At 38.9% G+C, this 17,647-nt stretch overlaps 1 protein-coding gene across 1 annotated transcript in view; it reads right to left on the bottom strand.

Moving 5' to 3' along the window:
- The window catches only part of vipr1b (vasoactive intestinal peptide receptor 1b), a 53,769-nt gene extending 38,155 nt beyond the window's left edge, over positions 1-15,614 (bottom strand). The window contains exons 1-3 of the mRNA XM_080865719.1: positions 15,478-15,614; positions 5,664-5,754; positions 3,217-3,327 (exon numbers count right to left, since the gene is read on the bottom strand). Of these exons, the coding sequence (XP_080721845.1) occupies positions 3,217-3,327; positions 5,664-5,754; positions 15,478-15,528 (253 nt within the window). The 5' untranslated portion in view covers positions 15,529-15,614. The remainder of the gene's footprint in view (positions 1-3,216; positions 3,328-5,663; positions 5,755-15,477) is intronic.
- Between the last annotated feature and the right edge of the window lie 2,033 nt (positions 15,615-17,647).

Consider the following 17,647-nt stretch of genomic DNA (forward strand, 5'->3'; position numbering starts at 1 on the left):
TTCTTTCTCTTTTCCTCAACTGAAAGAAGAAAGAGAGTAAGAAATGAGATTTCTTTGTTTAGTCACAGATGTGAAGCTTCGGCTGTAAAGGCATTGAGAGTAAATCTGAAGGACACGAGTTTAAAAAGAAAGTAAAGCTAACAAAAAAAAAAAAAAATCCAAGACAGGCAATATGTAATTGCAAAAAGATAAATGACCGTTCAGCTTTTTTTCTTATGTAGAGCCATTGACAAGATCAAACATTCTTGGTGAAGTAAAAAGTGTTAATTTACTGTAAGAAGGGAGCTGGGGTGGAAAGAAACTTGGCTCAATTGCAAAAGTGTGATTTATATATAACCTTTTTGGACTTTGTAGATGATATTAAAAAAGTTTTATTGCTTATTTTTCTTGTCTTAGTTCATTGAAACAGCAGCAGCCCCTTCCTCTCCTTTGTGTTAGGATGCCTGGGTTTTTGAGTTTATTATATTATTTATCATTTCTAGTCTTTGGGTTTTTGTTAGAGTCATGTCTTATGGTTTGTCTCTGTGAAATCCTTAGTTGCTGTCTCCCCTGTCCGCTATATCCCCGTGTCCAGTCAGTGTCTGTGTCTGCCCTGGTCACACGTCTCTGTTCCCTCTGCCTGCATGTGAGTGTGTGTCTTTTGTTCAGTCTGTGTTATGTGTTTCCTGTTTTACTTTGAAGGTCTCTGTCTTATCTCAGTGTGTTCAGATTACGCTTCTTTGTCTCGTTAGTCCTGATTTGCCCCAGCTGTGTTTCCCTCCTGTTGTCCATTCCCTGATTGCTCCCTCTGTGTATTTAAGCCCTGTGTTTCAGTTTGTCATTGTTGCGATCTGCCTTTATCTTGCTGTGTGTTTAGTCTGTGTAGGTGTATTTTGTATTCTTAGTTTTTGTTACCCTTTTGAGTTCAGCATTAAAGCTGTTTTGAGTTACTTTCTGTCTCCGGAGTCTGCACACAGCTGTCACATAACGCTTTGTGTCTGTACGTCGTCCAGAATAAAGGTTAAGCAGGGGTCTGAGCAGTTTTCTTCCAGACTGTGATCGAGTCTGTCCAGACTTTACATCTAGTCCTCGGCTTTGTCCATTCATTACATCTACAGTAACCTCAGTGAAGTTTTAACGTTAACATCAAGCGCTTTTTCAAATTCTATATGCACCATACATACACATTGCAGGTTCAACACAGAACACTAGTATTATGTGGAGACACTTCAATCAGAACAATGTCCTTCCACACAGCACGATGACGTAGTTGTTTAACAGTGCAGTTCACTGTGCAGCAAGCTCAGCATAGCTATAGGCTTTCTGTGCATTAGGTTGACAACACATCAGCTTAAAACCTCAATCAGACATGACGGGTATTATGACAGTGCTTATCAGCTCTCTCTGCTTCAGGCTGTGTGCACGCTCACATAAAAGGTGTCATTTGGCTCTCCTTCTGCACAAAATGGACCAATTGAAGGCTGCCTATTTTTGTCAAAGACACTATCAGAAAAACCGGTGATAGGGACAGATAAAGAATGGGATGTGAAAATATAATCGCAAAAGGCAACACAGATCCTGCAAATGAGTCAAGAGAGGTAATATATTTAGAGATGTAATATATTTATTTTAACCCTCGTGTGCTTGACATTTATTTCTTAACCGTCACTCTTTGACAGCTGCTACCTTATAGTTCTGACAACATATTTATATTTATACATGAGTGCATATCCTCGTGAGAGAGAGAGATGTTGAAAGCAATGTAATTTGTGGTCACATCCAAGTTAAATTTAATTATTCTTTAATTTAGTTTTCTCATCTTTACTCTTTTACCTGCAGTTCCAGCAGCATAAAATAGACTTGGTGGTAAATTACAATCAAATGTAAAAGAATTTATGCATTTATACATCTGCATAACCAACTGAATGCAGGTAAATTCTGTACAGTAAAACTTCACTCCACGACTTCCTTTGAGGTATTAAGCACAACTTAATAAGTTGCAAAATCGATTCCTTCAGAAAACCCTCACAGCACGTGATCAGGAATCAGGGAAAATGTGGTAGAAAAAGACAAATTTGAACAGAGTCTGAAATGAGATTTGCAGATTAGATTTTTTTAAGCTTTTCTCAGTGAAAGCCAAAATGAGACCTTTTATTTTTTTTAATAACTTTCAGAATGTGATCCGTGATTTTACCACAGCCACACTCGATTACTGCAGTTCTTTATATGCCAGAGCGTGCCAGGCACGTTTATGACGATTGCAGTTAGTCCAAAATGCTGATACTCGTAAATGAAAAGATGAACCTATTAAACTTACCTTGGTATCGTTAAACTGGCTACCTGTACAGCTTAGGATTCAGTTTAAAACCCTTGTAATTGCTTGCATCGGCTTGCCCCTGAGATGTTTGATATTTATGGTTTTATTCCGCTTATCAGAGGCTTGAGTCAGCTGAACACTTCCAAGCACCAAACCTCTACAGCTAATCGGTAAGCTTCACTAACAGTAGTCATCAGTTTAGCTCAGTGGGTGAGCAGACGACAGTATGCCGCATGTCTAGAGGCCTGGCTTTGATTCAACCTGCATGTCCTCCCGTTCTCTCTCTCTCTCTCCCCACTATCCTGTCTGTGTTCCCCGCTCCACTATTACATAAATAGGACTGTTTTAACATTAAAGTTGATAATCATGTGCTTTGGTTGATTTTAGGCTGACACGGTTAAATTCTTTTTGCATTTTAATAAAATGGATACATGCAAAACCTTTTGATATTTTATGGATTTGTCGTGTCAAAAATGATGAAATGAAGCTTTTTATGGGCCTCATGAATCAATATCCAATCCAATCTCCCCTGAGATGTTTGCTGCAGGCTTTCTGTTGGGCATCCAGTGACTGTCCTTGATATTTTAAAAGTCCATTTGTGTGCAAGGAGAAAATTTTATCTTCAGTGTCTACCCAAAGGCTCAACTGTATGCAAATAACCTTTTAAATATGAAAATACTCACAGTTATAAAAGAATAAATAAATGTGTTAGCCCGTGACAGCACTGCTGAGCGAAGTCCTGCTATGGCATCTTTAGGCTTTTTGGCCACAAAGCAGTTATTTCCTTCATAAAGAAAATTACATACATTTAAATGACGGTTAGTTTTCTTCTTCTTGAGCTTGTTATTTTATGGAAGAGCACATAGAGAACATCTGTTATTCCTTCTTTTGTGCACTTGCACTGAATGTAATCGATTTACCTTTCTGATGGTCACTGAAGTAGCTGAAATAAGGCGGGCAGGTTATTGTAACCACCTCTCCGACCCGAGCTGAAGGCCAGCAGGCGATGATGTCCCACATGCCTTGGCACCCTGCCAGGTGAACATAATAATATCAACATGGCATCGCTCATATTGTAAGAGACACACGTGCAAGCACCAACACCACGATGACAAAATGAAATCATGTCCAACACTAAAGCCAAATTGAATAAGTAATTAATGGCAAGCAGCAGCTGCGTGTTATCACTCAGTTTCACTTTAGGGACTTAGTTACAGGTTTAGAGTTTTGTAAATGTCATAATATGGGTTAAAGAAAAACTCATTCATGGTGGTTTCATCTTCTATGCCTCCAGTCTTCAAGCAACAGATGAATTTTTATTTTTAAACATATTGATTTGTCACAATCAATATTTAATCAGCTTGACATTTATCTGAGATAATGGACTGCCTGAGAGTCTCAGTGGAAAGTTTATCAGAGACACTAATATGGAGTTAGGCCCCTACCTTAATAATAATTATTCTACAGATGAAACAATTTTGGGGGGAAAGATGGAGATTTTCATCCACAGTTGCTGCAGGTTTGCTGAGATCTGGTGACTGTGGATGCCGTTTGAGTCCAGTGAACTCACTGTCATATATAAGAAATGATACTGAGTTTAAGATGATTCGAGCTTTGTGAGATGGTGATACGTGGTAAAATGGACCCATGCTTTCATGTCGTTTACATCAAATTCTGACTCTACAGGGTGGGCCATTTATATGGATACACCGCAATAAAATGGGAATGGTTGGTGATATTAAAGTCCTGTTTGTGGCACATTAGTATATGTGAGGGGGCAAACTCCTCAAGATGGGTGGTGACCATGGTGGCCATTTAGAAGTCGGCCATCTTGGATACAACTTTTGTTTTTTCAATAGGAAGAGGGCCATGTGACACACCAAACTTATTGGTAATGTCACAAGAAAAACAATGGTGACCCCCTTAGACTTTTATCTTTGGGGTCATCTGAAGGCAATTGTCTATGATGTGAAGATACGAGATGTGCAGCACCTGAAACTACGGATACTGGATGCCTGTGCTGGCATTTCTCCTGCGGTGTTGCTGTCAGTGTGTGAAGAGTGAGAGAAGAGGGTTGCATTGACAATCCAACACAATGGGCAGCACATTGAACACATTTTATAAGTGGTCAGAAACTTGTAAATAACTCATGAAAGAATAAAGTTACGTTGAAACCAAGCACACCATTGTTTTTCTTTGATCTATTATTATTTTGAACATATTTTTAATTGTTTTTATTTTAAGTATTTTAAATTCTTAATTCATTTTTATTATTTTATTTATAATTAGTTATTATTTTTTTATTAATCTAATAAAATCTAATAAAAAATACATATTTCTAAATAATAATTTTGAAAAACAAAAGTGAAAACCTAGCAGTCTGAAAGTGTTATTCAGCTGCACCTTTCAAATACATGACTTACTTGACAACACCCGAGTTAACCCCAGGAAATGATGACGTGAGCAATGCAAAGCAAACAAACAGCTTCATTATGACATATTGTGCAATCACCATATTGTCCTTTAATAAAATGTTTATACTTGATTAATGCTACAAGCTAAAATCTACTTTCGATCAAAATGTTTTAATGTCCAAAATATTATAAGAAAACCAAGGAACTGCTGAAGGATCCCTTGATGTATTATGTTGCACCGCCATAGTCTGTAAGCTTATGGTTCCCCACAAACACTCATGTTAACTCAGTTACTCAGGATGTGACCCCTGACTGCCACTTCAACTATGTTCTGGTTGAGGAAGTAGATAAGAAAGTAGAAAAATAAGGGCCATTACAGCAATAAAGAACGCTGTTTCCACTGTTACCTTAACGCAGCATGCCGTATGTACAGCACGTGTAGTGATTTTTTATTAAAATGAAAGGAAATGGAGATAGTGCCAACAACGTTTAACATCAATATTTCACTGCGTTCCTAAAGTCACAGGAAGGACGGCCAAGCAGATATCTCAGTGGGCCAAAAAGAGAAGCATACATTACATTTTGAATCTAAATTGGTGTCTGAGTTAAAAGGCATTGGTGTAGTTTTAGCTACTTTAACAGGATAAAAGTGTACTACTGTTATGCATGTGGCTTACTGCTGTGCCTCCTTGTTTGTGTCTCCTGCTGTTTGTCTGTCATTGTGTTACATGTTTCTATTTCAGTCTCTTCCTGTTTTATTTTGAAAGTTATTTTCCCTCTCGTGTCTGAATGTGGCTGTTATGTCCTGAAGAAATGTATTTCTGAAATATACATTCACACACTGTCTGACCTCACCTTACTATATATTTACCAACTATGCCTCCCTTTTTCTTTAAGTAGCCTTTTGCACACCCTAAAGAGCTGGAGAGACTACATATGTTTTCCATAATGACCTGAAGTGACGTTCCCAGAGGTGCTATTTTCACAGCGCTCTTTCTCCAGCTGGATCTCGTTCACCACGTCGCACATCTGCACTGACAGCACCTACGGATGAAACAGAAAGCACATTTAAGTTTCAGGAGTGAAAAAATGCCTCTATTGTCCTGCAACAGAAAGAACTTCTATTTAGCAAGGCGCACACAAGAACACCAGAAAATATGAGTTTGCAGTTATATTAGTAAACATTTTCTCGTCACCGTCACCAGCTTTTCATGCTATATTTTATTAGACTGAACTAATGACTAATAATACGCTAAGTAGAAAGAAATGTTCTCAAACTGAGCCTTTTTTCCAGGGAAATAGATTTTCTTGTGCAAATAAATTAGGGAGAGGAGAAGGGAGCCACTGAGTAATCTGCTGTGACTGTTCATCTGTGTCAACACACGCTGAAAAATGCAGGATGACGGCTGCTAGTGGAGAGCCGGTGGGTCAATGAAAATGTGTAAGACGAGCAGTGAGGAGCTTGAGAAGGTCACTGGAGATGAGGAGAGAAAAGTCGGCGTGAAGCAGAGCGTATTCATGAACTCCTAGTGAAGAGCTTCAGTGTGCACCTTGCTAACCAAGCGGCAACGCTCAAAGCAGCAAAGGTCACAGTGAGGAGGGCTAAAGCACAAAGATGCATTTACGCTTGTTCGACTCATCCTCTCTATAAGTGGTTCTTCATGAGTCCCGGCCACCAGCTGTCAAACATCAAATGATCCTCATCAATCATCCAGAAATGTCCTACTTAGTGCAGGGTTGAGTTCCCAAATGATATTACGCTGCTGTAAACAGCAGTCAGCGATGCAATGCGCACCCCGGGTGAGAGAAACACCTCAAACCATCACAAATGAAAAAGGACACGTCTCATGTTAGTAGTTTAATGAGGCATGGGATAGTCAGAGGTTCATCTGTTAAACAAGGGATCCTCTCGCAGCACGAACACTGATATATCAGTGTTACATTATCATACGCTGATATGAGCCCAATATTCGTCTTAACTGCCACAGGTCAAACACCAAATGAGGTGACATTTACACATGCTATTAATGTCCCGCTTTATCAGCTGTCATAAAACAGTGATGAGAGGACCTACAAGCAGAACACAGAGGCAGGTGGGAGACACAAAACAAAAACAGAAGCACAAAAGCACAGTCACACTAGATTAAAAATAGAACACTAACCCGCGTGATTAGTGAAAATTGACGGCTTTCCAGTGACCTAATTGAACTACAAGGAGATGGGGTGATTAACTGGTCGCTCATAGGTTAAGCATGCAATACCCTCAACCTCTAGATGATCACTTTCGATGTCAAGGTGATTGCTCAAGACACCTGGTGGGAAGCAACCTGTCTCCAAACAATCATCGTCTGACTTGGACTGACTGCAATCACTCTTCATTAGTGAAGCTTTGCAAACAATTGCCATCTAATTTATAAACATAGATTTCTATGACATTACAATCAGTCTGAGTGTGTCTGCTGTGATCAGTGCAACTTGTCTGCAACGTGTTTCTTTGCGATAGGAGACTTGACCTAACTGGTTGCCAGTGTTATATTCCTGTTTAAAACTGAGGTTACTCAGTAAGCAGTATCAAAAACAAGCAGTATCACATGCACTCAGGACCATAACATCAACAGGGAGCCCCCCAGTGCTACCCCTGTGTCCTAGTAGACACGCCTACAGTTATTGCATTCACAAAATGTTCAGAAAACCTGACCTCTCACCTTGACCTTGAGGTCGAGGTCACTGAGATTCGAGTTCGGCTGAGATTTTTAGCAGGTATATCTATGAAATCGAGTTGTCCAGCTGCCCGACAGGGTAACAACAATACCCCATCAGCCTTTTTTAGTAGTAAAAATCTATTCAAGTTTAACGTTTAAGCGACACCTACTTTTACTTTTAGTTAAAGTTCAAATAGTAGAATCCAAGTGGGATCCAGCTTTGGGAACAACAAATTAGTGCAGCCTCAATGCTTCTGGCAGCAACAGAGTTAGTTCAAAAACAACTCCCCACTCATTATATTAGACTTAGATTAAAATATTATGAAGAGCAGTAAATTATTCTTGAATGAGATCAGGAAGGCTGGAGTGCTTTATTTCACAACTCTGTTTTTATTCATGCATAAATAACGCTTACAGGAGCACTTACAGGATTTTTTTTTTTTAGATTCGGGTGGCACAGGGGGATCCAGCAATGAGTAAGGGGGTGGGGGGTTGTTTCTACCAGATGTTGACCAGCTGACCATTCGCTGAGTTACAATGATGGTAACGAGCACAGACCTCCTGCCTCCATACATTAGGAGAGCAGTAATTAATAGCAGGTGCCCTGATGCACAAGATCTAACAGCGATTTAACCGGATAAGAAATAATCTGTTTTCAACAGTAAATATATTAAATTTTAACAGAGTGGTAGGACTAGCGAGACCTCTTTATCCCCTGTGTAGCTTCCACCCATTGTTGCATTTTGTTCCAGGGGCCTCCCTTCGGCCCCACCTTTGACACTTTGATGAAAACTATATATAACTGATGAGGATGTCTGTGAATCTAGGAACCCACCTTTGTTGTCACAGCTTTGCTAACCTAACATAAAGATAATTAAAAGATGCCCCCAGTGACTGACCTGCAAACAATGATTGATCAAACACAAGAAAAGCTGTCAGAAGAAGCTACTTCTGGTTGCTCCCATATGCTGTGGAATCACCACAGTGGGTTTGATTTTGTTTGACATGGTAGTTTGTACACCAGTTACCCTTCCAGTCATTCCCCAAGATCAAACTGTTTAACGGTCGGCAATCAGAAGAATGACATTTAAAAAATTACTTGGGATTGCTTTTTGTTCTGCCAGGGCTATGGTTCCAGACTGAGTCCTTCCTTCTTGGATATTGATAATTCAAACATTGTAAAGTATAATAAGATGGCTTTCCTTTAAAAAGTTAGCAAAATAAACAATTTTAATGATGAAGTTCAGTGCACGGTACGAACCATGTAAAATCTCGCTGTAATTTGCCTGTCTACACTGCACTGCCTTCCCTGAGTGTTACTCATTGCCTCGCTTGCTCTCTTGAAGGTCATCCTGACACTCTCATAATCCACACAGCTTTGGGATGAGAGTCTTTGCCTGTGACTGATTACAGCAGAAAGTCCAACATATCCTCAGGAAATGGTAGCAGCACTGCTTGAAAAGAAAGAAAACTGCTAACTCTCATGTTGGGCAGACCTTTCAGTAACCCTGTTTTTCATTAGAATGATGTTGATTGTAAGACAATGTAAAAATGAAGCACTTTAGAGATGATCTGGGTCCAGAAACCTCTCTGAGTGGAAAATGCTATCCTCATAGTGAGTTTACATTGCAGACTACAAGTTCCTCCAGTCCGTGACAGAAAGTTTTATTATGTGCACGAGTGATTTAACATCTCCACTGCAATTATAATGTCAAGTACAGTGACGGTTACATTAGTCACTAAAAGCTCCTTTAAAAAAAATCATTACACCATTGAGAATATTTGTTTGCTATCAGTATAGTGTTATTAAATGTGTGCAAAATGGTGTAGTAATGATATCACTGTAATAGGGTTCACCAATGCACTAAATGTACTGATAAAAACATTATATTTACTTTGGCAGATGCAGATTAAAGCTGATTTGCATCTGTAGTCGCCAAATGTTGGACAACCCCACAGCAGTCTGATTACCCAGCGTCAAATATTCACTCACTGGCCACTTTAGTTATACCTTACTTGTATTGTGTTGGGCTACTTCATGGCTGACTGAACTATGTGACAGAAACATCAGAGATTAGGTTCACAGTGACATGATAGTGTCATGCAGTTGCTGCAGATTTGAGCAATTTTAGCACCACGAACTAACCGTTTGAGCCACTGTTTTGAGTTTGTAGCTGACAGGAGTAGACCTTGGTGTGGTCTTCTGTTCCCAGAGCCCATCTGCTTCAAGGTTTACCATGTTGTGCATTCAGATATGCTCTTCTGCATACCTTAGTTTTAACATGTGATAATTTAAGTTACTGTTGCCTTCCTATCAGCTCAAATTCTCCTCAACTTGGCATTTTCACCCATAGAACTGGGTGTTTGATGTTTGATAGTTGTACAGATCTCTGTAAACCCTAGAGATGGTTGTGTGAGAGAATTCGAGTAGATCAGCAGTTTCTGCAATACTCAGACCGACACCAACAACCATGCCAAAGTGACTTAAATCACTTTTCTTGCACATTCTGATACTCAGCTTGAACCTCAGCAGGTCATTCTGAGCATCCCTACAAGCCTAAATGGTTTGAGTTGCTGCCTTGTGATTGGTTATTTAGTGTGTTAAGCAGCTAACCTACTGCAGAATTTAGCAGCCAAACAAATAGTAAATTGTCTGGTACTTATAGAGTGCCTTTCTACTCTGAGTCTGCAGAAGATGTTTTTACCAAAAGATTCATTCACCCATTCATACAGCACTGTATTCTATGCCTTTAAGCACTTCAGTCACATGGATCTCACACTGTCTAATGGATCCATCAAGAGTCAAGTGAAATTCAGTGTCTTGCCCAAGGGCACTTTGAAATTTTGGAGGACCTGAAGATCAAGCCACCAACCTTCTGTATAGAAAGTGACCAGCTCTACCTCCGGAGTCCCAGCTGTCCTATCAGGTACTTCATCGTGGGGACCAAAAATAGAGAGCAAAAAGCAGTTTTATGTCCTAATGTCTTAGAAAAATCCCTCCGAGTAATTAACTATGTGTGAAAATCTAAATTTCTTTGACTTGTAATCTACTGTCAGGTGTTTTCTGATTACTTGGCGTCTGGTGTCTTTTGTATGGCCACTGTTTCAGGACTTCGGGTCGATGTCTGTCAACTGTGATTGGTCAATAGAAATCAGACTACGAAATAAAATGTAAAAAAACAGGACAATAAATTGTGTCCCTTTCATACAGACTCTATTAACATGCAAATATTTGCTTATAGAGATTAATGTACTTATATTTTGTATTTCACGTTTGTTCTGCTGCCCCCTACTGGCAGGGTTTAACCAAAGGACTTAAAGCAAGAGACTCAATAAGTTTAAATAATTAAACTTTATCTGTTTGTGTTTTCAACTCTAGTGATTATGCATGCTGACTCCCCACAGTATAACAGGGCCATCCTGAATCTCATTAACACTCTCATTATCTTTACAATGACAAATCTGCATTTAAATTCTTTTTTTTATGTTTATTTGAATAAATTGCATTTTCTAAAAACAATAATAATAATAATAAAAAGATCTGGGTAACAGCCAACAATTTTAAAAATGTCAATGATAATTAAAGTTGCTTCGTGTCTTGCAGCTTTTGCAAAATGTAACTCATTTTGAATGTGACGTTTCCCAAAAGCCACTAATGCTGCATAAACAGAAGAAAAACTGAAACAAAGTCCCTCATCAGGGAAGAAAACAGACATAGCAGTGGAATGTGAGCATGGCTTTCTACTGTAGGCTGCTGGGATCAAGCTTTCTCTATTGCATGGAGGTAGTTTATTAGTTCACATAATCCTGTATATTGTGAATAGAGCCAGAGCACACAAAGAGGTAGACCAATGATAAAACAGTCATCAGAGTTCACAGCAAGGGATTCATACAGCTGGAGTGATACAGGAGGGGAGGAGATGCGACAGTGATCTATAACTGGGCTCAAAAAGGAGGAGACAAAAACTAAGTGCTTGCCGCTTGAGATACTGGAAACCTACTAATACCAAGCACTTAGACAGCCACCTATGGAGATGACTGTATTGAGGAATGAATCAAAATGTCAGCGCCAAACTACGCAAAATTGTACAGATGATAAGTGGACCTCATCAAAGACTTAGCTACAAGCACATATACACACAGAACACGTATGCACGTTGTCTCAGGGTGGAAAACGTTGAATAAATACCTGCAGGATTTAAAGTTTTGGTTGCGTAGACCTCATCGTGAGCAGTGCAAGGAAGTATTTAGTGATTGTTGTTATTCAAAGTGGCTCCCAGTCTGGCATTGTTTGAGATAACAATCAAATTCTAAAAAGGAGGAAGAGCTGACAGAAGAATGAAAGGTGAAACTCGTGTCTGACATTGTGGACTAATATGTTTTTCCCAATTCTACACTTCACTGAACAAAACAAAAACGAGCAGTTGTTAAAAATCTGACAAAAAACGAAGGCTTGAACACCGTGCAAGCCAAACAAACAAAAGCACAGGACACGTCTGACACGACTTGAGCAGTATTTTGAATTGCTCTCAGTTACTGAGAACAATGTGCTTATGCATGGTCTTCAAAGAGCTTGAGTGATTATCATGTTGTTTCTGAATGATCAAACATCAGGCTGTGGATTTATGTGGTTCCAATTATGCAGTGCCGTTTCCAGTTGCCAGTACAAGTGCCAAAATTAGCTGACGGAGTAGCTGCTGCCACATATCTGTAACCAATAACCCAAAGCAGCTCTGCTTTAACACAACTTGTTGCTCTATGATCAGTTCAGAGTGAGCTTTCATCAATTGTGCGGTATTTGTGAAATACAATCTTTGATAAATAAAGCTAAAATTTTGGAATATTTCACATCAGTCTTTCACAGCGCAGTTTTCTCCATGTACATCCTAATGGGCCAAACGTCTGTTTGTCTGTTTGTTTGTTTGTTTGTTTGTTGGTCCACAAACTCCTCCAACACAATCAGGAGCTGAACAACCAAACTTGACACACAGGTACCTCTCCGGCCACAGAAGGTTCTTATCAATATTACATATATGATGTAATCCTGTTGCCTAGCAACCACCTACCAATGGGCTCAAATGAATAACTTTTAATGTCCGTGCACCTATAACATCCCGAAAAATCATTGTTTTATTTTACATCCAGCACAGCAACATCTAATTTATATGCACAAAACTATGACATGACATATTATGATGCCACTGTGTTGCCATAAGAGGCTACATAATGGACAACACAATAGTAGACTACAGCCAGATTTATATAATAGAGCAGGCTTTGAGTGTTGCAGGGATTAATTTTTATACAATAGGCCTCATATTTATCTTTTACTTATTTATATAAATAAGATTTACAACCCCTGTTTTTTCAATGTGATTAAGTATTACAGTTTGCCAACAGCATGAAGAGACCAAACAATACCGTAATATCTGCACGTGCTAGTATTTAAAAAAGATCATATTACATGCACGTTTAGAAATATAGGCCTGCTTTGAACTGCATTCTTGTGGCCTTCTGCTTCCTTAGACAACTGTTTTTGTTTGCACACCGTTATTTCTGAAGCATTCTTTATGCTTATCCTTTGAAAGTAATCCTATAATGCTACAGATATTTTCATTTCTATTTTTACGCAGTCAAAGTTTGGAAATGCTGACTTGTGTGACTGCAGAGAGAGTGGAAACATCTCTAAACTTTAAGAGCCCGTGGTGGAAGAAGTATTCAGTGCCTTCACTTGCTTACTTTAAGAAGCAATATGATACTACTGTTGAAATACTCCACGAGTAAAAGTGTTTTACTATCTTCCATGATGTTTTAGGGGTAATATAACTGATTCATTAATGCGTTTGCTGAATTTTACTGCTGCAGAAATTTAAGGTTGAGCTATTTTGAACTTCATAAACTGTCGGACGGTTTAATCTGCACCATGTGTTTGTAGGATCAGAGCCCTGTGAGAACTATGCATCTCAAAGTCCTGTTTTCTGCATTTTCTAGCTTTATTTTACATTTATAACCTGCTAATATTTAAAAAGAATTGTCAGCCAACAAAGGAACACTATATCCTTCAGCCTGATTTAATTTTAAAATCTCCAAATTTGGCGATTTGCGGTTTGCCTCGACGTGAGAGGAGGAATATGATAGTTTTAATATGCCACTAAAGCTTATGGACAAATACATAATATTAATATTTGTCTCTGAGATGGAGTAGAGATTTAAATTATCATAAAATTCAAAACAGCACCTGAGTAAATGTACTTAGTTACATTCAGCCACTGGTACAGACACATAAGGATATTAAGGCAGAGAATATATTTGCTTTTTTTTACACACTTGAACCAAAACAGAAAAGTCATTTTCACGCATCGGAACGGAAACGGTTTGAAGAAATAAAATACGTTTGTGCTGCACCTCCCACACCACCCCACAGCGTAAATGGGTTTCTGTGATTATTTGGAAGAAAAGTTCCTTAAGGTTTTTCTCGACTGGTTTCATATTCAGAGAGAGACGAGGAAGAGAAATCATTATTGCCCCCATCCTCACCTCCCACCACCACCTCTCATCCCTGTCCCTGCTCTTCTCCTTCTCCCATCTGCATTCGGTTAAATCAATAACAGCAACATCCAGCCACTAACATACCCTTTTTAACCACTTTCTTCACTTCACTCAGCACCACAACTCCTTATTGGACATATTCATATTGATGAAACATGTGTTATTATAAAGCAGCCATCTAAGGACTTAGGGGGAAAAAAAGAGACAAATATACGGCATATGAGCCAATAAAGTATGTCAACTAATCACACATCTGGCTAAGCTAAAACGTCAGGCTGAGCCTGATATCAAAGAGTCATGAGAGGTGAGCGGGGAGAAATTCTCACAGTAGATGTTCACAGTGTAGTCTGCCTGATAAGAGCTTCTGTGGAAAGCATTGAGGAAGCCGTGCTTCAGGGACAGATGACTCAGATCAGCACAAAATTATAACTATTAGTAGATATTTGTCTATTTCTTTTCTCTCCCACATGTCTGAAAATTGTAACAAAAAGCCTCTTCAGTTCGCTGAAACTACAGGTTCCTGACAGAGATTAGATGAATAACGAGCAAACCTCTGCCCTCAGTTACTGAAATGCAGTGAGAGCCCTCTTCACATTCCAAATATTCTCAAATATTGACTGTTGTGAACCGGTGCTATTGTGTAGTAAAAAAAATAAAACTGAAGTGAAATTGACATAACATTTCTGAAAAATGAGGCAAAACCTGACGGCGCTTCGGTTTGTTGCTCACAAAAGGACCGAAAGGTACAACCGAGCAGACCAGCAGAGACTCATGCCTCACTCCTGCTTACGTCTACAGTGAGTGTAATTTTAAGGAGATGCGGGAAAGCCTATGCATCCATCACTCACAGTGCAGGCTTAGAAAAACTCCCTGCAGAAACACTGAGTGCCACTAAAAGGTGACTTATTGCCAGGTGGCAATGCTCAAAGGCTTTCTATGTAATTATATAAACCTAGAGAGACTACAACTATTTACTAGAGTAGTAAAAATAGAGCCTAGGTAAATTACTCCACTCATCCACCTGGGAGAATGGATGAAAATAGTGGGGAGCCCTGTATGAGGTGTCCACTTGTATACAATAAATCAAACAGGCGGAGGAACAAAGTAAAAAGCAGCCAGGCTGGTGGATTTCACACACAAAGGTTTCTGATCTGAACCACTATCATGTGCGATCTTTAAGAATTTAGAGGACTTTTTATTTTACTACACTCACGGTTTTTTTTTTTTTTTTAAAGCCAACTGTTCACGTTGCCAGCTACTGAAATTACCCAACCACACATATATTGCTGGGTGAAAGCAGCCTAGTTTATCTTTCTAAAGCCAGATGTCTTACGAGGAGATGAACAGGAAATATCATAGAGCAGGAAAAGTAAAATAGAAGTAAAAGGGTTTTTGTTTTATTACATTAAACACACTCGAAAATGTTTTTTAAGAGTCCAACAGCGGATTTAATCTAATATGCCTGTAGTAAAAGTATAAATTAATGGTTTCAGTATGAAGAGAGACAGAGACTTACTTTTGGCAGGTATCCGCACAACACCAGAAGGAGCAGCTGTGCAGAATCCATCCTGTCCTTAGATTTTTTTTTATTCTCTTTGGGTAAAAAAAACAACCTCCTTTGGAGACTGGTTTAGGTGTTTGAGGAGAAGTGAGTGCGTATGTTTACGCGTGTTTAGGTGTGTGAGGTAAACCGCCTACGCTCCATCGGATTGCGCTTTTCTGTGTGCGCTCCTCCGGCAGGAGAGCTGCGTCTGCTTCCCTGTACCCGCCCCCTCTCCCATTCACAACTCCACGCCGCCTGTCACGTCCCTGAAGACTGCTGACAAGTCTGTCAGGCTGGTTAATTGTGAACACAATGCATGCTTTTGTAGACAAACACGCCGATTCTCCACAGCGGGGCTAGTGGCAACACACACTGCGGAATAAACCCTGCAAGTGTGGGTTGGTGTTTTCCTGCAGATTTTCTGAAGTATTGTGTTGCATGTGTTAGAACCATAGATGATTGCATTATTCAAAGAGTCAAAACATTGATTATGGAGAGACTGAGAATATTACAATCCGAAATAAACATGACATACAATTTTATATGTTTCTCCCAGAAACATGAAATATTTACCAAGCTGACTCACTAAATATTTGTCGTGCGTATTGTTTTCGTGCTTAGTGTTTTCTTCTTCGAGTGCGTCACTACTTTGCATTTCACTACCATCAAATGTATATCAAGAGGGGGCTGTGAAACTAACTGCAAGGAAGCATGGATGGATGGATGCTTGTATACAGTACGACACAGAGAAAGTCACGGCGAAGACATCCATTGGTTTGTAGATTAGAGGTTCTGACGCCTGGTTTAAGCACTTTCATCTTTTGCAGCTGGATGTTTGGACAGGAGCAGTGAAGTGTTGAGTTATAAGCTAAGAAAAGCTAGCTTGGTTATCAGAGCCCATCCATCTGTATTGCTGTAGCATTCAGACAACACCTGCTAACTCTGCTAACTTTTAAATAAAATATTGCTAGACTTTCACTTTGTGTAGCTAGCACTGTTGATTTACAGCAATAAGGTCCTGGGCTGGAACCGCTATGCATGTTGGGTAAGTTTGTGAGTTTGATTTTTAAGGTAATTAGCATTTAGCTTTTAAATATAGAAATAACATGTGCTTACTTGTCTATTAACTGTCTGTTGGTGTGAATGGTTTGCTGTCCCTGTCATGGTAGTTATGAAATTATTTTATAACTCAGTAAAGAAATATTAAGAGCATCAATTTGTCCTTCACTTTATGAGAAACATAAAATGGTCACATCTTGTTAATTCTTTTTATAACTTTTGCTAAAATTACGGGATACTGCGCTTAAATGTAAACCAGGAGGAATTTGTTTCGGTGTCACAGTGTAATAAAATAGTGACACAGAAATAAAATATAGAATAGTATATGCAATACATACATAGCCATATAAATATTAGTATAAGTGCACACAATAGGAATATATACCAACTGCCTACAGATATTATTAGGATACAAATCAGAATTTGAAAAATATGTAAATGTTATGAGCAAGAAGGGAGCAAATGCAATATGTAGGTGGATCATGATGTGCAAAATGCTTATATTCAGTCCAGTGTGCAAAGCTATTATAGCCTGTATAGGTAAGTGCCTTATTGTAACACATTAATCGAGTAGTGATCGAAGTAAGGGGGCGTAGTAAAGTAGTCCGACAGCCTGGGGAAAGACAGAAGATATAAATAAGTAAAGCTTTCAGACAAATGTAGGTTGCGCTATATTAACAATATTTTTTATCGCTGAGATAGAGCAGTGATGATATTCAATGATATGAAATGGAAATGTATCTTAAACTTTTACTGAAGCTCAGTATGAGTCATCTGAGTTAAACTGCACCACTTGTCATTTTTGATTAAAAATATATATAACATTGTCAATGTAGGCCCCTTTATATTATTCAAATTATATTGTAATGACACCAGTCGCATAAATGACATTAGCTAGCTGTTGTTTACAAGCTAACGTTTTACATTTGGCTAACAGTCTTGTTTTTATGTGACTATAGTCTCTCAGCCTCAGACAGATCACAGACATCTTAATTTCCTCTAGTAAAAGTAAAAACAAATGAGGCAAAATGAAGATTTTCTCCTATACCTAAGTTGAGCAATGATAAGGTCTGTAGCTGCTAGG

The sequence above is a fragment of the Rhamphochromis sp. 'chilingali' genome (assembly GCF_963969265.1).
Source record: "Rhamphochromis sp. 'chilingali' genome assembly, chromosome: 18".
Classification (NCBI taxonomy): domain Eukaryota; kingdom Metazoa; phylum Chordata; class Actinopteri; order Cichliformes; family Cichlidae; genus Rhamphochromis; species Rhamphochromis sp. 'chilingali'.